This window comes from Amblyomma americanum, chromosome 3 (genome assembly GCF_052857255.1).
Source record: "Amblyomma americanum isolate KBUSLIRL-KWMA chromosome 3, ASM5285725v1, whole genome shotgun sequence".
Classification (NCBI taxonomy): domain Eukaryota; kingdom Metazoa; phylum Arthropoda; class Arachnida; order Ixodida; family Ixodidae; genus Amblyomma; species Amblyomma americanum.
This window is the reverse complement of record NC_135499.1, coordinates 82,917,684-82,935,347: the sequence shown is the minus strand read 5'-3', so window position 1 is coordinate 82,935,347 and position 17,664 is coordinate 82,917,684. Positions and strand designations below refer to the sequence as shown.

At 46.8% G+C, this 17,664-nt stretch overlaps 1 protein-coding gene across 1 annotated transcript in view; it reads right to left on the bottom strand.

Annotated features, from left to right (window-relative positions):
- Window positions 1-413: 413 nt before the first annotated feature.
- Window positions 414-17,664, bottom strand: part of LOC144123864 (uncharacterized) — an 82,885-nt gene continuing 65,634 nt past the window's right edge. The window contains exons 4-5 of the mRNA XM_077656591.1: window positions 2,220-3,443; window positions 414-553 (exon numbers count right to left, since the gene is read on the bottom strand). Of these exons, the coding sequence (XP_077512717.1) occupies window positions 414-553; window positions 2,220-3,443 (1,364 nt within the window). The remainder of the gene's footprint in view (window positions 554-2,219; window positions 3,444-17,664) is intronic.

The following is a 17,664-nucleotide window of genomic DNA, read 5'->3' as shown; positions in this document are numbered from 1 at the left end:
CGTAGTAAGGCTGCTTCTCATAGTAATGATGATACCACCTTGCGAGTATTTTGCTAATTGGTGTTTTATGCAAAGCAGGTGTGGATACATTACCCTCTAGCACACAGAAACATGCTTTATTGCGCGAAACTCACTTTGTCGCGATGGACGTATAATGTTCTACACTTTTTTGAGCATAAGCGCTGTAGTACAGGGGCACTGCGGCTTCATTGCAATGAAGCTGCGGTCGTTGTACCAACGCTTTAGTGTCTAACCTATAATTAAAATATTACTCCGAATGTTTCCCAGTGCTTCATGAGTAGTTTATACAGGAGTGCTTTTGCGCATTTGGAAGAGGTACTCTAGTATCCGAAAATGCAAACATTAACAGCTCAATAAGCATTCAAGGTAGGTGTACTTCTGTGATAGTGTCTTTATTTATCCTTTGCTTTTAACGCATCATTCCATCTTCCCAATGAAGGCAGAAAAAGCACCAACAGCGCCGCAACTGCCGCCATTCCTCCAACAAGACGAACCAAATTGTCGTATGAGCCCATGGTGTCCCTGAAGAATCCTGCGAGGACAAGGAAACGTGTGCAGGCTTCACGTGTGGGGTTTTTTTTCAGACCGTTTGCAACGAAGCCACAGCTAGTTTTATCCTCAAAATGACTATCTAACGCGAGGTTGTGAGTAACGTAACACTGCGTTATCGATTGCGTCAATTAAACCTCTGACAATAAAATAGCCGGAGATAGCATGGGACAGTAAGCATATTACTTTTGCGAGCCATTTCACGTCAAAAGTATCTTCATGCCTGAATGATGACGTAATGGAAGACGTGCAGCTCTTCATACCACTGCTTTCAAGCCTGCAATCTCATGGCTTCCACTTGCCATGCAGTCGTAGAAGGTGTGGCATTGAACATTGTTCGGACCGAATTGTCTGAGTAATCACAAACTAGGTAGCATGAGGCAGGGTAGCTGTAAAGCAAAAGTTTAGATGGCCCTGACTGTTTATGCAAATAAGATGCAAGTCACCAGCAGACAAATTGCTGCGAGTGATGCCGAACGGTTAAGCTTTGCTTGAACCCTTACTTCATCATCGGGGCCAACGCATCGATGTTCTCATGAAGGAGAAACGAGCGGATAAGTCTTTTAAGGCCATGACACAGATAAATAAATGTGCGGGCGTATATTAACCAGCACACAGGACTGCAATGCATGCATGCAAAGCTAAAAAAATTGCGTTTAGTCCAAAAACGGGCGGCAGAAAAAAACGCAATTAGCCTTACATGCACTTCTCAGTTGCTTTTCCTGGGGCCATATTCTATTGCAGTCCATATTCCCTTTCGCGTCCATGTGGTCCTCTCTTTTTATTCGCTCAGATATAACCGCGTCTTTCAGCGTCTGTGGGAGGCGACCTGGCCATTGTGTGCTTGGCGACTGTACCTCAACACTGGCTCCATATCGCAGCAAATGGCAGCCAGTGGTCTGGTGCGGTCACTCGCTCTTTACAGAGTGCTGCGATGCACCTCACCGTTGGCTGGACTTGACAGCCACTAGTTGGCAATGGTGAGATCCGGTCGCAGACCAGCCAATTGTCGGGTCGCTTCCCGGAGACGGTTGAAAGCCGCATTATATCTGAGTGATCAATGACAGAGCCCCAAATGAACTTGAAATGCACAATCGCAAAAGCTTATAGAACATGGCGCTTGGTGTCTTTAAAAAAATTTACTGAAGAAATGCTGCCCTTTTAGTTGAAATTGTAGATGATATTTTAAAGGTATTCATACATAATTAAACTCAGTTTCAAAATCGATTTCTCTAGCGGTAAAATTGGAAGAAATGGTTACGCTAAAGGCAGCTATTAGATTTATTTGAATTGAATAGCGTGCGCAAACAGGACGAACACAAGAAACTTAGAGAAGACAAAAGAACACAGAAGTTTCCTGTGTTCGTCCTGTTAGCGCACGCTATTCAATTGAGATGCACGGACTAGCCCGTCAGAAAGTTCTACTACATCATCTCTCATATAGCAGTGTTTTACATTGAAGCATTAGAAATAAAAAATGAGCAACCTAAACGCGGCATCTGATAGTAGCGAATAGTGAACTCATTTGTGCGTCGTTTACGCACCAACAGTTTACACAAACTGCAAATGAAACACCGCCATGTTTACAGAAGTCGTCATCTGGTTTACAGCATACTATGCGTTCTAAGCAGAAGTAGTTGCGCGCTTGCCTGTTATGTATGGTGTGGCGAGGAGCAGAGGACCGGTAACCAGGCCTGACGTGCCCCAAGTAACGGGTACTCGGCCTGCGCCAAGGCAGTCAGCTATAAGAACCGGTGAAAAGGACACTGTCGCCGATACAAGGAAGGACGCTGTGATCCATGCCGGCAAGTACTGCACAATTCCATGCGAGAACGTAATGGCGACCAGAGTAACCGACAGCAGTGCAAAGGTGAGCGCCGCAAGCACGCTACGCTTGAGGTAGCCTCGGTCAGCGAGGAGTGGTATGGCTACATGTCCAAGGAGGAGATCGGTGGCTGCTGCATAAGTGCCCATTAACTCGGCGTGCTCAGTTGTCACCCCTTTGTCTCGGGCGTAATCGACGCTTATTGAACGGTTCACTACCGCCCAGTAATTCATCACGGTATTCTGGAAGAGGAGGGCATAGAACCGTGGGTCAGCCAGGAGCGTCCGTACTCCGCCGAATCTTGAATGTGCGTGATCCGATGAACTGAGGTCAACTGTAGAATGTGCGTCCGTGTGGGTGGTTGCCTCTCCACCTGATGGAATGTACGGCAATGAGGAGCTGGCCTGTGGAAGAGGCAGTTTTTCCAGCTGGAAAATAGGGCTGCTCGGTGGTCGTTGCGTGTTTAAAGTGTCAATGTCATTCGAAGGGATAACCACACTAGCGCGTTCTGGGCTCTCAATCCCGCAGTGACTGTTCGCCGGAAAGCACACACGCTCTGTTTCAGGTTGATTACCGCGGTCTTGATGAACCTGCACCACATTATTCGCACCACTTTCGCCGTCACTGTGTGCTAACTGGTGCTGTCTAAGTTCTTTGGAAGACTGAAATTGTACAGCGTAGCCACTTGTGTAAGATTTACCAACGTGGTACTTTGCTGCGTTTGGATTGCACTCCTCTGTCGTAATGACCGAATGAGGCATGTTCGCAGCGTTGTTTACACAGTCAACTGAAACGCCACATCTGCGCGTAAGCTGTGGTCGTCGCAGCATCAGCATGAGTGCAGTCACGTTCATGAGGAGGGCGCCGCAAATTGCCAGAGCTCCTCTGAAGCCATACTCGGCGTTCAGCTTGGACACCACGGAGGGAAAAATCAAAACGGACAGCGTGCGTCCCGAGTCTTTGACTCCCATCGCAACTCCACGGTGTTTCCGGAAGAAGATTCCTATAGTAACAGCCATCGTGTTGTCCATGAGTCCATTTCCCAGACCTGCGGCAAACACGACAAATTAGTGGTGATGACAATGTTAAGTTAAGCTCTCACAATAGACTTTATTTCATAACTCCTGAGCTGCAGCTGCCTCCTGTACCTTCGTTCACTGCCCAGACTTCCTTGGCATCAAAGTTTGATACAACTGAGCGTTTTAGAGCGCAAGCTGCATGTCTAATGCATCCAAGGACCACTTGTTATGTTTTGTTCAACAGCACTGTCAAACACAGGGGACCACACCTTTCCACAGCTAATTACGCCAAAAGGTATGATTCGAAGAACAGGAGGCGTAAGCAGCCCATACCTCATGCCTCGTGCAGCTATTGCCATCATCCATTGGGTATCGATGTTGTAAGAACTGGGAAACCCTTTGAAACTTCTCTCAGCCGCTTCACGTAAGTGGAAGGCAAGAAGACGCAAAATGCGGCTCATTAAACACAGAAGCTCACAGTTGGGCCGGTGCCCACAAGCGCGATACTCATGACTTACACACGCCTCTGCCAAACCAGTCGGGAGAAAAAGCTGGGATGGTTTGCGCCATGCTGCTTAATTTGGAAAACTCAGCGATAACTGTTTCATCTGTCCGGTAAAGTGACGCGTCGCGCTTCACATTCAGCTCATAGCACAGCTCGAGGCATGAGCGTCTTGGCAATCCATAAGTCTCTGTTGAGCCCTGTAATGAATGGGCAACAGAACCATGCATTGAAAATTGGTTTTGAAGAAAGCAAATGCGCAGAAACTCTATGACTTCTCGGCGAACACCTTAACTGCACCGTTGAGGTGTTTGAGCAAGGAAAGTGGGAGTGAAAGAATGAAGAGAAAAGGCATCGCAATGGAGGGTGGAAATAAATTAATTTCTAAAAATATTTCAGATGATGGAGCGGCGTATAGTCTCCGCAATTATTTCGACCAGATGGAGATTTTTAACTCGAATTGACATCGCGGTGCACACGTGCGCCATTTCGGTTTCCCCCAGTGCTTTTGCCAACTGGCCGCCACTACGAGTAGACCATGCATTGAAGGAATTCATTAAAGAATGGGGACCAAGGGTCATATTTTTAAAAAATGCTACCGTGTTTCTGTTACCTATCTCTGATATTCGCGGTTTACGCAACACATTTAAACGCTGAGAGTTTTTGCTATTAGAAAAAGTGAACATGTCGATGACTTATCAAGCGACATTTTTCACCTGGACAAAAAACTCGCAGACTTATTACGAATGTGCAACGGGATGTTCAGCGATAGTTGTTTAGGTATTTAGTTTTGGGGATATATTCCTGACGCACAGATTCAGTGGTTAAGTCATACAGCCCTGCACAGGCAGGCGGCTGTTCCAAATGGAGCCACCCATAGGCTTACGCGACCTAGGTTGGTCGTGGCCTTAAAGTGAGATGACATGTCACGTGACCTGAACGTCACGTGACCATGACATTAATGCACCAACCTGTTACGTCGACGGCAACGGCGACGAGAAAGCTAGGGACGGGCGCCTAACAGCTATCGCTGTAAAAATTCTGCTGTTTTTACTGGCAGTATAACTGTTATGAAATGCCTAGAATTGCTTTCATAAACACACCACTTGCGGCACGGGCGGCCTGTGGGGGTGAGGGGCTGCCCACCGCCGATACAATTTCTGGCACTCGCTGATTTCAAGGACTGGCGTATCTAGATATGCTAGCGCCGCTTACTAGGGTGGAGACACTATTTTCGCCGGTGCCACGTTGGTTCAACGTACATCGTTGGTTGGGTTTCTTGAAGCTTTTAAGTGCAATGAGACTGTATCGAAAGAATGCCATGAATAATACGGTGTACAGGTCGAACATCGACTGCCCTGATCCTCCCCAAGACTTTGCTAAGAGAAAGGATAGGCCGTGAACGATCGATGTCAGTCGCGTTTTCATGTACGAGACACGTGGGCTCCATGTTAGATTACGATCGGTTATTACTCCAATGGAGCGATGACTTCTTTAGCAGAGTATTTTTGAGCCACTTATACATACGGGTAATGAGACATGCTCTTGTGTGTAAAGGCAACAAGAGAACATTTTTCAGTAGAAATCTGTAGGCCTTGCAGGCTGAGGTAGGCCGTTAGAATGCTTGCCGCTTATTCAAGCCTTGCTCGAACTTCTGGTAGCGTAACTTGTGATGTCCAGATCCAAATATTGTCCACATGGACTGTGAGTTGCAGTGACTGAGGCATTACGTCGATAAGGCCGACAAGTGCAAGATTGAAAAGCGTTGGGCGAAGCATTCCACCCTGTCGGACCCCACGGGAACTGAAATGTGAAAAACGTTGGTCCGTCCTCCGTCTGAAAGAAGAGTGATCTGTTAGATAAATAACCTCGTATCCAGCAAAACATGCGACCACCAAGTTCAGCAGACTCTAGAGCGTCCAAAGTATATATGTGTCGTTGTCGTACGCCCGTTTAACCTCCAGAAAAAACGCCATGTTCAAGCGCTTCAGATGCTTCTGCAGTTGAACTGATAACACGAGGTCAATCACGCTATCAATAAACGAATGTCCAAGTTGAAACTCGAATATATCTGGATATATTAGGTATCACTCCAGATACTACTCTATTCTTGCAAGACCCATCCTTTCCATGAGTTTGCCCATGAAACTAGCCAATGCAATTGAACAGTGCGATGCGACGTAAAGCGGAGATTTTCCGGGTTTAAGGTCTGGAACCAGACGACTTGATTTCACCGCGTCCGAAACTTTAACAGCACGCCATGATGAGTTGAAGTGGTCTAAAAGATCACGTCTAGCATCCTGACCAAGGTTTACAAGTGCAGAGTATGATAATTCATCGGGCGCTGGCGATGATGAATATCTCCGGCGATGATGAACCAGCCTTGCGGCGTCTAATACATGCATAGAAAAAAGGGGGTCCATTCGCGAATCTCAGGATCCGGGCACTTAGCAGCAATTCAGACTTGGTTGTGGGTGGTTCTTGCGACCTGCTAGTCTTGCGCAAAAGTCTTCACCAATCCAGGAAAAAAAACAGTCAAAAGACGGAACACAACGAAGAAACGAGACACACACCGGACGATTGGACATCCAACTATGCTTTATTGAAGGAAACAGTCTGACAGGAAAACGTGGCAAAGCATGCGCAGCTCAGTCATCAAAAATCTACATTCTAAAGATAAGCCGTGCTCTAGCGCCGTTGCGACAGGAAGCTTAGCTCTTTCTGCATAAGGGAGATAGATGGGTTGCTGATACTATCATTCCCTTGCATACTAATGAGGAATGCTTCGAGAATTTCTCGCTTGACTTTTCTCTTGCCTCTGCCAACAATACTGACATTAGAAAAAAGCGGGTAGCAGCCACATTCCCGGCAATGTCGAGGCACGTTGGCACCGTCAGTAGGAGACAGAGAGTTGGGCCGCTGTTTCAATCTTCCATTAATACACCGGGCTGGTTAGCCAATGTACACTTTTTCGCAGGTCAGTTAAATCCTGTAAACCACACCTGTGTCACAGCTGACGTAGCGGTTTTCATGCTGCGTCGAACAGGCCGGACGATAAGTCTTGCCACGTTCAACACGTGAGTACAGGCATGAAAGCTTCCAGGGAGCAGAAAACACGACGCCCTGCTTTCCGGCGACCTCTTTTATGGTGGGATATTTTATGGACACGAGGCAGGACTTCACTTTTTCTTTTTTAAACTGTGTTTGCCTCGACCCTTTCAACAGCTCGAAACTTAATCTTTTGCAACAACGTTTCTGCCACCGCCCTCAAAAGCTCTTTTGGAAAACCGGCCGCCTCCAAACGTTCAAGCTGCTTATCGAAGTTTGCCTTCATGCTGTCGTGGCAACTCTTTTGCAGTGCATTACGGAAGCATTTCGTCGCAATCCTTCTCTTGATAATCTTGGAGTGAGCTGATGAGTACCGTAATAAGGACTTCTTAGTTCTAGGCATGAAGCACCATCAATCATGCGCATCGTCACGAAATGTTCTTTGAATTTCTAAAAATATAATTGAGTCGTTAGTCGGTAGTTGATACATAAAACAAAGAGCACTCGAGCAAGCTTTAAAGACTGTGAAAATATGGTTTAGAACCACATGCAATGAGTCACTGGGTGAAATATACAAAAGAATCAGGAAACCGTCAACACATCTAAAAATTCTGCAGACATCATTGTCAAAAAGAACGCCTGTCAATGTTGTGAAACTTTGCTAAAAATATCTGGCACAATGCTGGTGCCCCGCTTGCCCAATACAGATTCCTTTGTTCTGAACATACTCGATAGCCTTAAAATCAACAACGATGGAATAAATATAAATTGTAAACAGCTCATGGAACGTATCCACAGAAGCGCCACATGCATTTTGAAAGGCAACTTGGCCCTCCTGTTCAAACTGCTCACGCACCGCAACAAATAGTTCCCCAAGGGGGGATGCTGGAAAATAAGTCCTCAATGTCAATGGAAAACGCAATGTTGGCTTCAGGAATTCTTTGTCGAGAACTTCAACTACTACAACCGCGCTCGCAACAGAGTAAGGCTCCTGAACAGTAATGGACAGTAGATGTCGCTGCAAATGCTGGCACATTTGCAGCGACATCTACCTGCCTGCGAAGCGCAACCCCACGATATTGAAGTCCGAAGCTGTGCGACTGCTACTGGCCAAAAATGTAGATAAGCTACCTGAAATGGTGAAGGATTCCAAAAGGTGTCACCTCCAGAGTGTTTTTCTCTGCAAAAACTCACAAGGCATACTGCCCTTCGTTATCCATTGTGACAGAGGCAGGCGCTTGGCAGAAGTTGTTGGGCCAGTATTTGCAGCCACATCTACAGTCTATTACTGTTCAAGACCCTTACTCTGTTGTGAGCGCGGCTCCAGTGGTTGAAGTTCTCGGCAAAGGCATCCCTGGAGCCAACAGTGCGTTTTCCATTGGCATTGAGGACTTGATTTACTCCATCCCCCATGGCGATTTATTTATTGTGGTGCGTGAGCTGATTGAACAGGAAGGCCGAGTTGCCTTTCAAAATGGATCTTTGTTCCTCCGGTGTTGATTTTAAGGACGCTGTGTACGTTCAGAAAAAAGAAATCAATGTTGGGGAAAGCATAGCAGCAGTATTGTGCCAGATATTTTTAGCAAAGTTTGACAACAATTTGCAAGCCGTTCTTTTTGATAAATGTGTGCGCAGAATTTTTAGATATGTTAATGATTTCCTGACTGTTTTGTACTTTTCTCCCAGTGACTCATTACATCTGGTTGTCAACCAGATTTTCACAGCTTTTAGGGCTTGCGCGAGTTCTCTTTGTTTTAAGTAGGAACTACCGAATAACGACTCGATTAGATTTTTAGAACTTCAAATAACATTTCGTGACGATGCGCATGTTGGATGGTGCTTCATGCCTAGAGCTAAGAAGTCCTTATTGCCGTACTCATCAGCTCACTCCAACATTATCAAGAGAAGGATTGCGATGAACTGCAAAAGAGTTACCACCACGGCATAAAGGCAAGCCTCGATAAGCAGTTTGAACGTTTGGAGGGGGCCGGTTTTCCAAAAGAGCTTTTGAAGGCGGTGGCAGAAATGTTGTTGCAAAAAATTAAGATTCGAGCCGTTGAAAGCGTCGACGCAAAGACAGTTGAAAAAAGAAAAATTGAAGTCCTGCCTCGTGTCCATAAAATATCCCACCATCAAAGAGGTCGCCGGAAAGCAGGGCGTCGTGTTTTCTGCTCCCTGGAAGCTTTCATGCCTGTGCTCACGTGTTGAACGTGCAAGACTTATGGTCCGGTCTGTTCGACGCAGCATGAAAACCGCTACGTCACCTGTGTCACAGGTGTGGTGTACAGGATTCCGCTGACCTGCGAAAAAATGTACATTGGTCAAACAGGCCGGTGTATTAATGAAAGACTGAAAGAGCAACCCATCTCTTTGTCTCCTACTGACGGTGCTAACGTGCCTCGACATTGCCGGGAATGTGGCTGCTACCCGATGTTTTCTAATGTCAGTATTGTTGGCAGAGGCAAGAGAAAAGTCGAGCGAGAAATTCTCGAAGCGTTGCTCATAAGTTATTCAAGGGGATGATTGTATCAGCATCCCATCTATCTCCCTTATGCAGAAAGAGCTAAGCTTCCTTTCGCAACGATGCTAGAGCACGAGTTATCTTTAGAAAGTAGATTTTTGATGACTGAGCTGCGCATGCTTTGACACCTTTTCCTGTCATGCTGTTTCCTTCAATAAAGCAAAGTTCAAAGTCCAGTCTTCGTGTGGGTGCCTCGTCTCTTCGCTGTATTCCGTCTTTTGACTTTTTTTCCCCCTGAACATATACCAACTGACCCAGATTAGAACTCTTCACCAATCTTCGCTTCACTACGTGCTTGGTGAAGTGCGATAGCTTTGAATGGTTGGAGCTGCTGAGATGTTCGCAGACAACGCACCACACTCCAGATGAGTGATAGAGGCTTTGGAGGATCCAGCGATTCACAGAATGCCTTCCAACGGTCAGCCTGCAAGATTATGATTCTGCGCTGGATTTTCTTCTGCGTGCGCCTTGCATCCCATATATTGAGCAGGGACTTTTTGCACCTATATCTTCGTTTTGCTGTTCGTCGAAGTAATCGGAAACGCTGCAGCTCCATATCGAAGTCTGTGAACTTTGACATTAAGTAAAGACGCATATAGCGTTTCCCATAGCTTCCTAGATGCGCTCATAAATACCTCTTGGAATGCCTTCTCTGTAGACACCTTCCATAACGGTTTAAAACATAGACCAGTCTATGCATTGCAAACGCGTGGCAGATATGCATTAAGCGAGACCAGGAATAATATATGTGGGGATGAGGTCACTTCCCATCGTTTCTACATCTGCAAACCACCGCACGTGTCTCGCAAAGCACCGAGACACAAACGTCAATTCCAGACAGCTGCTGTGAGACAGCCTGCGAATGTACGGTGCAGAACAGTCGTTAAGTAACTGTAGGTTGGGGTCAGGGGCGAAACAGAAAGACTTCTTCCCTTCGAATTCATCCGGATGCCTCCCCACATGGAGTGATGCGCATTAAAGCCTCTAGTTACGATCCAAGGGCCACATGTTTCAAGCCAGCAAGACCGTCAGTCTGTCGGTGTCAAACCGTGTTGTTGGATCTAAGTAAGCGCTCAAAAGCGTAAAAGTCAGGGTGCGCCGTTTCTATCGTTACACAGAGGCAGTGGTTGTCTTTTTGAGAGGGGAACCGCATGGTGCGCATAAGTAAGCTCACTCTGAATTTAGACGATGACCTTGGTGTCTCTCCTGTGCATAGAGGATGCAATGCTTCATAGCCAGAAATTCGGTTGGGCTTTTGTAAATTAGGCTCACAAATCACAAAGATTAGAAATCTGTATTTATAGACGTATTCTCAAATGTCCGATATGCGGGAATTGAGTCTAGGGGCATTCAACTGAAAAATGGATGCTTCTGTGACTTGGCTTTGAATTGGTAATTCTAGGAGGGCCATTGGACTTGCTAGAGTAAAGCTGCAAGGATTGGACTTGGTTCGTCCAGTACCAGCAAGGCATTCCGTGCTCCAAGCGAGTGAAGGCAAGACAGCATTACACGCATGGAATTCATAAGAGACCTCAAGATGACGATCACCTGCACCTTCGTCACATAGTTTTGGATCTCTGACTTGGTCTCGCTCAGCTGTAGGCGTAGGACAGTGGGAGCGTGGCGCCTGTTCACACAACGAGGCCGAGTGTGGCTGCGGCAGTGGTGGCCATGTCACCTCTGAAGCACTTGTCCCGGCTTTACTAGTCAATGGGCTTACATTTCTTGGTGAAGGGAGAGGACAAGAGCAGGAGCTATGGGTTTCTCTGCCGGTGTCAGCCGCTTGTCTGGTAGGTTGTCAGCGACGAAAACGACGCCAATGCACCGTAGCTGGGGCCTCTGTGCGTTGGTCTCACACTACTCGCTTCAATAACACCCGTTCTCTCGTCAGGCGGGGGCAGGCTTTAAAAGGAGCGCTATGAGGGCTACGCCAGTTGGCGCAGTTCAAGACAGTAGCATGGCAAATGCCACGGCTACGTGGTTCAGAGGAGCACGGGCGCGCTATAGTGGTATTTAAAACAGCAGTGACGAGCATAATTTTCAAGCACTTCCGGCATTCAAGCGGTTTCGGGGTGAATGGGCGAACTGCATGTCGAAAGTGACCAACCTTCACATGCGATGAGACACAGACGCCCTTAAAGGTGAGCTGGACGCACCTTGACTTAATGAGGCGCTGAAATTTGGCTATTTCGATGCTGTTCGTCGCTGGTATAATGAGTATCGGCAGGTCGGAGTTAGAGATGGTCTCGCCGACGTCGTAAATGACGCCAGTTGTGCCATTGTTTTCAAGGACAAGATAGCAGACGGGGACGTCAACGATGTTTTTGATGGTTTACCAATTTCCCTCACAGTTTACCAATTTCCCTCAAGAGGAAAGTGTACAACAGCATAATCTTATCGCTACTCACCTACGGGGCAGAAACGTGGAGGCTAACGAAAAGAGTTCAGCTTAAGTTAAGGACAACGCAGCGAGCCATGGAAAGAAAAATGATAGGTGTAACATTAAGAGATCGGAAGCGGGCAGAGTTGGTGAGGGAACAAACACGGGTTAATGACATCCTAGTAGAAATCAAGAGAAAGAAATGGGCTTGGGCAGGGCATGTAATGCGAAGGCAAGATAACCGCTGGTCCTTAAGGGTAACGGAGTGGATTCCAAGAGAAAGTAAGCGGAGCAGGGGACGGCAGAAGGTTAGGTGGGCGGATGAGATTAAGAAGTTTGCAGGCAAAGGGTGGATGCAGCTGGCAAAGGATAGGGTTAATTGGAGAGACATGAGAGAGGCCTTTGCCCTGCAGTGGGCGTAGTAAGGCTGATGATGATGATGATGAGACTCTTCACGGCGCTGCGTTCCGTAACATCGAATGCAAGCAGGTTCCTTGGGCTGTTGATCCTGACGTCCTTGATAACTCCCAGGACGCGAGCCTCGAGAAACAGCGACGTAGTTTGACTATTCAGCTGATTCTGGTTGTCGGTGGACTTTTCAGGCGCAAACAGGACTGTGTGTGCCGATGTACCACGAGTCGTGATAAAGGCAGATGTAGTTGTTGTGATGAGGACGAATCCTCACTCTTACGCAGTGTCCTTTTGACTTTCTTGCTGATGACAGTGCGAAACCGTCGTCCGCCGAGGAGTCTTCGCTTGTAGCGGAGTACAGCACGGTGGCTTGGATGCTTGCCTCGCTCGATTGGTAGAAGCGCTTCCTCTGGGTGGCTGCCGCTGATCCACAGGGTCCCAGTGGAGGCCTAACTTGCTCCACTTCCACCACCGTCCCGGACAGAGAGCGGCGGCTCCCTAATTGCTCGAGGAAGCTAAAATCTTCAGCGGCAGAGAGATAGCGTACTGGTCTGGAACGACTTCCCATCCGCTCGGGGTAGACAGAAACACAGACCAGCCCACATGGCCATTTGCCTGCTGCTCCGTTCGCTGTTCTTTCTATATCTCTGTCAGGCGCTGCGCCTGTCGGGCGGCTCCGGCAAAATTCGTATTCAAGGTGGTCACAAAATCCTTCGGTCGCGTCCGAGGAGAGTCTGAAATCTCAAGTGCACGCGTGACGCTGCGCATCGAGCGAAAGCGAAAGCCGGCTATGAGCTACCGCTGCACTTTCACGTGAGGGTTTCTTTGCCATGACAATTTACATTTTATTTTTTATGCATGAGCTTGAAAAATGGAGCGGGACGCGCCCTCTTAGTATTTGTCCTTCGTGGTTCGCGACAGCTTACCTCCATTTCGTCTCCCTACTTTTTACCCTCTTTCTCCCACCACCGTGACTCTTTTCATTCTCTCCTCTTTCTCCCTTGGCCGCTTAAATCGACGACCTTGGAGGGGCCTCATCCGTGGGATCGCTCACGGTGAAGTTGGTGAAACGGTATCCTGCCGTAAAGGTAGCGGCTAGTTTCGCTACTAAATCACTACGGGTGGTGCAACGCAGTTAGGCCGAAAGCCGAAGAAAAGACCACACGGACAAGCGCTCACTAAGAACTGAAGTTTAATGAAAAAAAGAAATGGCCAGGCTTAGCTTGGTTAAGCCAAGAATGCGTTGCATATCTCGATGGAGTTCCGTGCTGCTCCGTTGACTCGATCGTCATTGAAACTGCCCGTGTAGCAGCGCTCGATCGCCTTTGAGTCGATAGACTATCGGTTCGAGGGCCCTCGAAATGCCCGTGTGACAGGGCTATAAGACTGTCCCGGCGAAGGAGCGCAGCTCTTTTATACATATGCCGTGACGTCAATCATAGTATTTTAGGGGAGAAACAGCGCAATGAAACACGGACACACGAAGAACGGACACACACGAGCGCTGACTCGTGTGTCCGTGTTTCATTGCGCTGTTTCTCCCCTAAAATGCATTACCAACTAGCCCGGAACCTTGCTCTTCTGAACGTCAATCATAGCGCAGGCGCCCCTAGCGGGAGGAGCGGGAGTCAGGTGGTGGCTGCGGCCGCGCGCGACCGCGCCAGTTGGGGCCCAGCTTTTCCTCCGGCTGTCGTGACGTCACGTCACGTGGTTTGGTGGCTGCCCGGCCGCGCCCAAGGGCTGAACTAAGTGATTGCAATATGCAACGCATAAAAACATGAATAATATAGACTCAATCTACAAGCAGGAGCGCATGAGCTTCCCCAACATATACAGAATGCGTTACTGAAGGGAATCGGGACAAAATTTCGCAGTCATGGATAAAAACAGAAGAAATGCTCACGAATGTGTCGCTTTTCTTCTGAATAAGATATGCATGACATATTTTTCTTTTTAACGGATCTTAATGGCTATACAGAACTTTAGTTTGATTAAAAAGAGGAGTACATGCATTTTTCCTTCAGGAACTGGATTTATTAAGACAACAATCTCTGTTATGTAAGCCAAGTTAGAAGAAGGAGTACCATTAGTTGACATGTGCTGGTGGTCTCAAGTCTTCAAGAATATCCCGGTATGCCCTATATAGTTCATGCCGCTAGTGAACAGAATGTAACAAACCACACCCTCAGCACATCTTGCAAACCGCAAGTCATGTTTTACTGGCCACATTTATTATTATTTTTCTTGTTCTTTGTTTCTGTTCCCGGGACCTCCTGTCAAGAATAGCGCAAATTTTTTCTAGTTTATTAGGAGCGCAAAACAAGACTTCTACCCCACAGCTAGCGCATATTGCTTTAGCCGATGGGACATTTGATGAATGTACGGAATTACAGCATACTTGCTTTTCTCTCTACCAGAAGGACCCGGTGGTTCTAACTTACCAAATGACTTAATGTTTTGACGATTTTGTTGCGCGCAAGTATTATAACATCACCCGGGAAACCTGCTGATCTCAGCCTCGGGACCCGCTATTTACAACTGTTATTAATGGCATGCTCGCATGAAATAGATATTGCTGATCCCAGGCTCAAGATAGCTATGCCACATTTCACTATTTTTAATACCCTGAAGGCTAACTAAGCAATGACTTTCCCAAATACTGTAAAAAGGACCAACAAGCGTGATCATGTTTCATATCCATTCTTATATCGAAGAATTGCAGCTATTGTCGTTCGGAGTTTCAATGATAAATTTCAAGCCATAACAGTTAACATCGAAAATATTTAAAATATAATCTACCTGCCTCTTGAAGCCATTGTTGTCAGCGAAAATTAGATAATCGTCCACATATCGCAAAACCCGTGTTACACAGTCTCCTAAATTATTTTGATGCCTTGTCCACATAGCACAGGAAGTGCTACTTTTGAGCCGATGCACAACACCGTTTTTTTGAATAAACAGTCGGCACTCCCATTCAACAAACGTGTGAGATAAAAAAGACAGAAGTTCCAAAAACGCATCAACAGGGACCTCCTGTTTTCAAAATAAATGTTTCTTCCTCACTGTCTTCTTCTATACATCTGCTAACGCACTGCAGGATCCTATCGTGCGGAAGGGAGCAAACATGTTCCGAACATTGATGCTAGACTATCCACACACCCCGGGGTTCTTATGCTTCAAATATTCATTCAACAACTGCCAAAGAATTAGGCACTAGAAACGGATCATCAGTGACAAGTGTACGTAAGCTCCTTTCAAAAAAAGTTTGAACTGCAGTAACGATACTTCGGTAAAGCAATAAAGGGTTTATGTTTTGGCAGAAAAAAATACCTATGGACAGTTTTATTCTCACTTTCTACAGTGACGCTAGAAGGCCCTCCTAATTCAATTCCTCCAGCAGCCGCAGTGCTTCGCGCTTTTGCCTATTCGCATTGGTGCTGTCAGCATGTCATATATGGGATCATCAATACCTATGTCATGCGAGCATGCCATTAATAACAGTTTCAAACAGCCGGTTCAGAGGCTGAGATCACCAGTTTCTGGATTATATTATAATACTTACCTGCAAAAAAATGCTACAAAAAAATTAAGCCATTTGGCAAGTTAGAACCACGGGGTCCTTCTCGTAGGAAGAAAAGGAAGTATGCGGTTATACCGTACATTCACCATATGTGCCATTGTTTGAGGGTAGCAACAGCAACAATTGTCCCATCGGCTCAAGCAAGCATGCGCTATGCATGGAGCAGAAGTCTTGTTTTTCGCGCCTAATAAGCTTCGAAAAATCTGCGCTATTGCTGAAAGGAGGTCCTGAGACAAGAAACAAAGAACAAGAAAAAATAAAATCTGGAGAATAAAACGTGATTTCCAGATTACACAATGTCTTGAGGGTGTGGTTAATGACTTTGCTTTCACTTGTCGCATAGACTGTACAGGGCAAACCTGGAAATGCTTCAACACGCGATTACGCCAGCACTCCATATCTTTAAAAGGTGCTCCTTCTTTTAACTTCGCTTTGCATTAAAGAGATTTCTGTCCTAATAATTCCCCTTCCTAGAGTAAAAATGCATGAACTCTCTTTTTAATCAAACTACAGATCTGTATAGCCGTTAAGATGAGTTAACAAGAGAAATCTGCGAGACGTATCATAATTACAAGGAGAGTGACACATGCGTGAGCACTCCTTCTGTCTTCAGCAATGACTGCAAAATGATGTATCTGTATTTCGATCAGCAAAGCATTCTGTACCATCTACTGGAAGCGCATACTCCTCTTGATGTAGATTGAGTGTTGCGTGTTGTTTTCCACGTCATTTTCAATAAATCTCAGTTGTTAGTAAGCGTCCGTGTGGTCTTCTCTATGTCTTTCGTCTTTACTGCGCTCTACCAGCTCCAATTATGTACCATCTAGCTGTGCCAATATCCCCTCATCCATTTCCCCCCAGTGCAGGATAGCAAACTGGTTTCATCTACCGCTTAACCTCCCCACCTTTCCTCCTCTTCCTACTCCCGAGCGGCTGCAGCTCGGGAGCGAAAGTTCTGGGTGAGATAGAGCTCAGACAGCACATTATTTCTGCGGGTGGTCGGGAAACGAAATAACAAACCGAAAAACCTACGCGCGCAGATGGCGCAGCACCTGCTGTTACAAGGTCATTCGTGGGTGATGCGGAAGCTGGCCGTCGCGCTCGCGAGTCTCTACGTAGGCATAGACGAGACTTAGCAGCGCTCGTCGCCGAGACAGAAGCGGATCGTCAGGAAAGCACGGCCGAGGAACCACGGTCGGTGAAAGCCTCGCCACCGCGAAAGCGGCTCCGGTGACAGCGCGCAGAATGCGGACCTTCAACTGAGCGGGACCGAGAGCACAGGAAACGCCAGCGCGAAGCAGCCGTTGGCTGAGTGAAACAGAACCAAGGGCGGCAGAGCAACGGTCTGAACGCGTTCGTTGTCCTCAAAATGGGTAGTGCTGCTTTCTTTGATGATTGTAATAGAGCTGCAGTGGTTACACTCGCTGTGTTAATGAAAACTCATCTTTAGGTGAAAAAGATGTGGTTCTAGCGGTGGCAGTAGTGAGCGACGACGGTTTGAAATGGTTTAATACCCGTGTGTCTTTCAGTCTATCAAACCTTTGATTAAGTTGGGGTTCATTTTGTTCAACACCACTTCCTGGTACCCAAGGTACTTTAGTACCCTTCATGTTAGTTTCCGCCCACGTTACCAGCATATGGGGGGCATTATGTTGCGTTCTTAAGGCTTTTAAAGGCTTGTCCCTTGATGCAAGGTGCATAACTGTTCCTAGACTGCCGTCAGAATCGTTCTTCCATGAAAAGTGGCGGAATTTTCCATCAGCTGAGAGCTGCATGTTTCCCTCAGCGGACAAGCTGAAGTGCTGCTG